Below are 6,698 nucleotides of genomic sequence, written 5' to 3' on the forward strand. Positions count from 1 at the left end.
AGAAGCAGCCAATCAGGCAAAGATGGTCCCGGACAGCGGCAGACGGCGGCAGACTGTGCTGGCTGCAGGGCGCACGAGCCACCCGCTGTCGAGCTGTAGGCGTCACACATTGACGCCTGCCTGACTCCGACTCCGACAACTCCGCGAGTCGTTGCTTGGCCATTCCCCGTTTACTGTGTACTTCCCCCAGTGTTTCCCCCACCAGCCAACCTTCTCCAACCTGCCTTCTCCATCATCCCCATCCGTCCCATCCACCCATCCCATCAACCATCACAAGCTTTGGGACAAGATCAGATTAATAAACCTACGTTTGCACACTGTCTACTTCTCTCCCAATATGAAAGCGTCGACGTCCATCCTCGCGCTGCTGCTGCCGGCCATCAGCGCGCGCTTCGTCCAGGAGGCGGAGCCCGACCATGTTCAGCTGCACCCTGAGGTTGCCGAGGCCGAGAAGTTCCACATCGAGCTGGCTCCGGGCGAGACGAGATGGGTGACTGAGGACGAGAAGTGGGAGCTGCGCCGGGTACGTTATTTGATGCAGCAAACCTGCACAGATGCACAGATGAACAGATCTAGGTGCTCGATGCTAACACGCGACAACAACAGAATGGCCAGCGCTTCATGGACATCACCGACACCCCCGACCTTGGCGCCCTCGGCACCCGCCGCACTGCCGTCTTCCCCAAGAAGGCCGCCCAGCAGGACGCCATCAAGCCCCTCCTTGAGAAGCTTGACAAGTCGCACATGAAGACGCACCTCGAGAAGCTGACCAGCTTCCACACGCGCTACTACAAGTCGGAGACGGGCCGCCAGTCGTCCGAGTGGTTGCTGTCCGAGGTCAACAAGACTATCGCCGACGCCGGCGCCCACGCCCACGGCGTCCACGTCGAGCACTTCAAGCACTCGTGGGGCCAGAACTCCATCATCGCCACCATTCCCGGTCAGTCCAAGTCCACAGTCGTGGTCGGCGCCCACCAGGACAGCATCAACCTGTGGCTGCCCTCCATCCTGGCCGCCCCCGGCGCCGACGACGACGGCAGCGGCACCGTCACCATCCTCGAGGCGCTGCGCGTCCTGCTGCAGAGCGACGACTTTGCCAAGGGCAAGCTCAAGAACACGGTCGAGTTCCACTGGTACAGCGCCGAGGAGGGCGGCCTGCTGGGCAGCCAGGCCATCTTCTCGTCGTACGAGAAGCAGCAGCGCGACATCAAGGCCATGCTGCAGCAGGACATGACGGGCTTCGTCCAGCGCACCCTCGACGCCGGCAAGCCCGAGAGCGTCGGTGTCATTGTCGACTACGTCGACCCGGCCCTGACGGAATTCATCAAGAAGATCATCGTCGAGTACTGCGCCATCCCCTTTGTTGAGACCAAGTGCGGCTACGCCTGCAGCGACCACGCTTCGGCGTCCAAGGCTGGCTACCCGTCGGCTTTCGTCATCGAGTCGTCGTTTGAGCTGTCCGACGACCACATTCACTCGACTGAGGACTTGATCAAGTACCTTAGCTTCGACCACATGCTGCAGCACGCCCGCATGACGCTGGCCTTTGTCTATGAGCTGGCCTCGACCGACTTTGCCAAGCTCGAGGCTGCCGATGTTGACAGCATGGGCGAGCTGTAAACGTTTTGCTTCTGCTGTTCTCGTCTTCCTTTTCTCTGATTCTTGGCTATAGACGGTGCAAGAGGTGTGCGCATACACGAGTCGGTGCAGATGTGGTATTGCTGATGGTATTGGTTTCAACAGTCAAAGTAGCTCCAGTGACTTGGATAGCATTGTCTAGTGTCCTGAGAGCTATGTACCTGCTGCCTTATAGGCTTTATAGTACCGGAATAACTGAGAAACAATTTCCCAACCTGGCACAGACCTGTGATACAGAGGCTAATGTAACACGTAGTGTGTCCTCACACATACTCGTAGCACAGATAGCCCCCCTGAATGTCCATGACATCGGCCACGGTCGCGTCGGGAATGATGCCGAGCGACGTCATGATGTGAGACAGGGTCGTGATGTTGGCAGGGTCGCCCCTCGCGGGGTCGGGCGTCACGGCCAGCATCTCGGCCGTCGGCTTCCCCCACATTTTGGACTCCTCCTCGATGCCTCCCGGGAACTCGAGGAAGCCGGTGTTTGGGTCCTGGGCATTGGGCCCGCCCATGGCCGTCAGGCGGGCCGTGAGATTCTTGGCCTGCCAGTCCCACCACATCTTGTCGACGAAGCCGTGGTGCAGCATGAACAGTGGGTCGCCGGGGGACGTGATGGAGTCTCCGTTCTAGACGAGCGGGGGAGGTCAGTGTCAGTTTGTTTATTAGTTCTGATGAAGCACGAAGCGCAAACAAACTCACCATCATGGCAAGGGCTATATGCCCCGTCAGGTGCGGCCCGTTGTACACGCGCACCCACATGTCGTCGTACGTGTCGGGGCTGATGGCCGCCGCCACCTGGGCGGCGCCGCAGCCCGCGCTCAGGAAGCTCGTGACCTTGCGGTTGACGCAGCGCGGCTGCGAGGTAAACCCCGGGCCGATGCTGACGGTGGCGTTTGCAAAGGGCCCGTCAGCCACGCAGTTCTGGGCCCCCTTGCCGTCGCCGCCGAAGCCGAGGGTCGGGTGGAAGACGGGCGAGCCGATGAAGCGGCCCGCGTCCCGCGTCTCGTCCCAGTACGGCAGCCCGCCGTCGTACCCGCACTCGCGCAGCAGGGCCTCGTGCGCGTGCAGGAAGTAGCGGTGGTACGGCAGGAAGGTGCCCGTGCTGTGGATCTGCAGCGCGTGCACCTGGTGCAGGCCCACGAGCTCGTCCCACCGCGTCTTGGCCCCCGGGACGGCGGTCAGCTTGGTCGGGGAGCCGAGGACGCACACCTCGGCGGCCAGGTAGGCGCGCTTGCCGTCGTCGGGCATGGCGTGCCTGTCGTCGGTTCTTGTTAGTTGTCGACAACCGTCTAGCATGCATGGGTGAGTGTCCACTGTCCAGGCTGTACGTACCATGGCATCCGCTTGGTCACTTTTGCGCACTTGGCGTGGCCCCCTGGCGTTGGCGCCGCCGTCGCGGGACAGGCGGCAAGTGCGAGGCACGCCCACTTCCACAGGTTCGGACCGCGCATCTTGGGAGGTCAACAGGTGGTTTGGCCCAATCGCCACGCTAGCTGCGGGGGAGTTGTGGTTACAGTTCTGCTTTATATGGCGTCCATCTTTGCTGACCAGGAGATAGCAGGGTCGGTAGCATCGAGCATGTTGTGTAACCATTAAAATAAGCATGATAATATGCGGCCGGCTGAATGCGAGATTCCTGCCATTCTATCCCGCGCTCATCAGTGGCCCGTCTGGCAATGTCGATATTGCCCAACGCGCGGCTCTAGAGAGGTGGCGGCCATGCCCGAATTGGCGGGTCACATCGGTCAGGGAGATCGGATCGGCAGTCGAGGTCGTCAGCGGGGGAGAACCCGAAGTGGTTGGATCTCGGGTTGTGCGGCTGGCGGGCTGATATTGCGAGGAGTTGAGGTGTGTGGGATTCGGGAGACCATTTCAACCGGGAGTATTATTGTGTCCATGGAGTGGGCCACCCTTGAACGAAGGAGATGGTCAAAAAGAAAAAGAAACCAACCAAAATCAAATGACAATCAGACGAAACTAAAACCTGGAAACAAATCCCAAGTCCAGTCGGGCCCGGCTGCTCGGCACTGCGGTCTAGCACCCGCCCTGTTCTTGGCGATCCGAACCTGATTCCTTGGCGTGCGTGCGTTAGCTCTTCGGCGCCGGCCGCCCTGTTATGACCTCATCGGCCGAGCCCACCAACCGCAAAGCTTTGCCGCCTGCTAGCGTTGACACGCCCGTACAAGAACGGGCAGGCTTGGCCATGGGGCCGCTGACGAGGCCCTACGACATTCTGGAGGCGATACATGCTTGGATAAAATAAATGAATACAACAAGAAGATAGCAACGCCGACAATGCCTGTCACCGACGACGTCCGTACCGTTGCCGGCGTGTTTTACCAGGCATTTGTTACGTTCCCCTACCACGCATACATGACACCGCGCTCGGGTTCCAACTTGTCGTCAAAGCCGCGCGATACCAACATGCACACCGCGTCCGCTGAGCCCGGACATCTGGCGCGCGGCGGTGGTGCGCCCTCTCGCCCCAACAACCATGCAAAGGACACCGATGAGGCCTCCGCCAAGGACCGGGTGCCGTCGCCCCCACTACGGGACGAAACGTTCAGCGACCAAGTCCTGGCCATGTGCACCTCGGCCGAGACCGTGTCGTCCCTCCTGGCACAGGAACCTGGCCTGGCCCCCAAGGAGGCGTGGAAGAGGCTGTGTGTCAGTGAAGGTGCAGCCCGAGGACAGCCATCAACGTCAACGGTGCCCGAGGGCAGTGGAGGTACGCTCCCAGCAGACAGCCTCGACAGGGCCGCCATGTGCGGGCGCTGGGGCTCCCAGAGGCCCAGCGATCTGTTCCTCAAGATGTACCACGACGCGCTGGTGTCCATCGACGGACATCCGGAAAGAGGAATGGTCAGCCCGTCTTTGATGGGCAGCAGTGGCGTTCTCCCCCTGACGATAATCTCAACGTGCGTCTGGCCGAGCAACGCAGGAGGTAGCCCCCTTTTTTGTTGACCACGTCTTTTTGTGTCTCAGAATCCCCGACATCGTTCGGCACATGGCAAACCTCATCGTCGCCGCCAACCGCGAGGTCTTCCTGGCCACCAACTTTTGGCAAAACAGCGTGGCGTCCAAGGTCATCACCGACGCCCTCAAGGAGCTGTCCCGACGCGTCGGCGAGCGCGGCTCGGGCGAAAAGGTGGTGGTCAAGATTATGTACGACCGCGGCTCCATCCGCCAGCTCGTCGATCCGCACGCCGTCGTATCGGAAAAGGACTACGCCGGCGGCGCGGTCGGGCTGCCCGCCGCGGCCGAGGTGCCGAACCTGGAGCTCGAGGTCATGAACTACCACAGCCCCATCCTCGGCACCTTCCACAGCAAGTTCATGATCGTCGACCGGCGCGCCGCCGTGCTGCAGAGCAACAACATCCAGGACAACGACAACCTCGAGATGCTGGTGCACCTCGAGGGCCCCGTCGTCGACGCCGTCTACGACATGGCGCTGCTGTCGTGGAGCAAGGCGCTGAGCCCGCCGCTGCCGACGCGCGACAGTCCTGCTGCTTCCGAAGACGCCCCTTGCTTCCGGGCAGGCCCTGAAACCATGTCTGAACCCGCAGCGCCGCCAACTCCCCCTAGCGGCGAAGCCGACGCCGGCGGCCCAGTCTATGACGCCACCATCGACGCCGAGGCCCGGCGCGTGCAGGCGCTCCTCACACCCTCACCCTCAAACCCATCAAAAACACACCTGGACGCTGTGACGCGCCACCTCAACCACACGACGAACCCCGACTTCCGCCCCGAGCCGAGACAGGCCGCGGCCTCTACCACCGCCGTGGCGGCGCCCGAGGATGACATGACGCCGCTGCTCGCCCACGCGCCGCACGACCCGTTCCCCATGGCGCTCGTGTGCCGCCCTCCGCACGGCCCGCCCGACAACAGCTCCGACTCGAACCCGCAGAACGCGGCGTGGCTGGCGGCGCTGCGGTACGCCACCGAGAGCGTCTTCATCCAGAGCCCGACGCTCAACGCGGAGCCGCTGCTGCCGGCCATCGTGGAGGCGTGCGAGCGCGGGGTGGACGTGACCTGTTTCATATGTCTCGGGTACAACGACATTGTAAGTTTGGACTTTTATCTCTGCTTCTTTATTCTCTTTGGCTTTTTTTTTGTTTTTTGTTTTTTAACAAGGACCCAAAAAAACAGGGCGAACTCCTCCCAAAGCAGGGCGGCCACAACGAAATGATCGCCCACCGCCTACATACCGCCCTCTCACCCACTGGCCGCGAGCGCCTGCACTACCACTGGTACGTGGGCCGCGACTGCGCCGCGCCGCTCACGCAGAGCCGGCGGCTGCGGTCGTGCCACATCAAGCTGCTCGTGGCCGACGGCCGCGTCGCCGTCGTCGGCAGCGGCAACCAGGACACCCAGAGCTGGATGCACAGCCAGGAGGTCAACGCGCTGCTGGACCTGCCGCCGCACGTGGCGCGCGACTGGGCCGAGGGGCTGCGCCGGAACCAGAACACGCACCTGTACGGCGCCCTGGACCCTGTCGACGGCGTCTGGAGGGACAAGGATGGGAACGAGGCCGACGAGGCGACCGGGGTCGATCCGGGGCGGTTCAGCTGGGGTAAAGGGATTGTTGCGGCGTTGAAGAGGGTCAAGGGGACGGGTGGGTTCTGAGCGGGGGGGGAAAGGGACATGCATTTCTTATGTTGTGCTATAGTTTTGCAAGCGTGTATAATGACATTCCTAGCCATCCAGGTAGAATATGTGGAAACCACCATTCCCAGTACCAAGACTAGGTTGGCTGTCGTGACTTGACGGTCACATGTCGAGTACTTACTCCCGTGTACATCAGAAAGATTCCCATTCGATCCCCATAACAAGCCAAAGCACCTAGCACCTAGCACCACGCAAACTTGTCGTTGGCAACCCACTCCACCGCCCTCCCCGCGCCCCCCTCGCCGTACCACATCAGGCTCGCGATGCTGTCCTCCTCGCGCGCCACCCACTCGCACGGGACCCCGCACGCCTCCACCAGCCGCCGCACCGCGCCCGCCGGGTTCCACAGCTGCACGTCGCGCACGCGCCAGAGCGCCGCCTCGCGCCGC

The 6,698-nt window shown here is 62.0% G+C and overlaps 4 protein-coding genes across 4 annotated transcripts in view; 2 read left to right on the forward strand and 2 right to left on the reverse strand.

Annotated features, from left to right (window-relative positions):
* Positions 1-226: 226 nt before the first annotated feature.
* GGTG_09041 (hypothetical protein) lies at positions 227-1,852 on the forward strand. Its single transcript, XM_009226884.1, has 2 exons — positions 227-523; positions 607-1,852. The coding sequence occupies exons 1-2, from the start codon at positions 338-340 to the stop codon at positions 1,618-1,620; spliced, it is 1,200 nt and encodes a 399-aa protein (XP_009225148.1). The 5' UTR covers positions 227-337; the 3' UTR covers positions 1,621-1,852.
* GGTG_09042 (hypothetical protein) lies at positions 1,496-3,986 on the reverse strand. The gene is made up of 3 exons (XM_009226885.1): positions 2,974-3,986; positions 2,341-2,896; positions 1,496-2,267 (listed from the first exon to the last, which is right to left on the reverse strand). Exons 1-3 carry the CDS (start codon positions 3,090-3,092, stop codon positions 1,902-1,904), a joined length of 1,041 nt encoding a protein of 346 aa, XP_009225149.1. The 5' UTR covers positions 3,093-3,986; the 3' UTR covers positions 1,496-1,901.
* Positions 3,749-6,442, forward strand: GGTG_09043 (hypothetical protein). The gene is made up of 3 exons (XM_009226886.1): positions 3,749-4,559; positions 4,627-5,704; positions 5,791-6,442. The coding sequence occupies exons 1-3, from the start codon at positions 3,937-3,939 to the stop codon at positions 6,265-6,267; spliced, it is 2,178 nt and encodes a 725-aa protein (XP_009225150.1). The 5' UTR covers positions 3,749-3,936; the 3' UTR covers positions 6,268-6,442.
* Positions 6,443-6,490: 48 nt separating this feature from the next.
* GGTG_09044 (hypothetical protein) overlaps positions 6,491-6,698 on the reverse strand; it is a gene marked incomplete at both ends in the record, with an annotated part of 1,403 nt that continues 1,195 nt past the window's right edge. The window contains one exon of the mRNA XM_009226887.1: positions 6,491-6,688. Within this exon, the coding sequence (XP_009225151.1) occupies positions 6,491-6,688 (198 nt within the window). The remainder of the gene's footprint in view (positions 6,689-6,698) is intronic.

The sequence above is a fragment of the Gaeumannomyces tritici genome (assembly GCF_000145635.1).
Source record: "Gaeumannomyces tritici R3-111a-1 unplaced genomic scaffold supercont2.5, whole genome shotgun sequence".
NCBI classification, from domain to species: Eukaryota; Fungi; Ascomycota; class Sordariomycetes; order Magnaporthales; family Magnaporthaceae; genus Gaeumannomyces; species Gaeumannomyces tritici.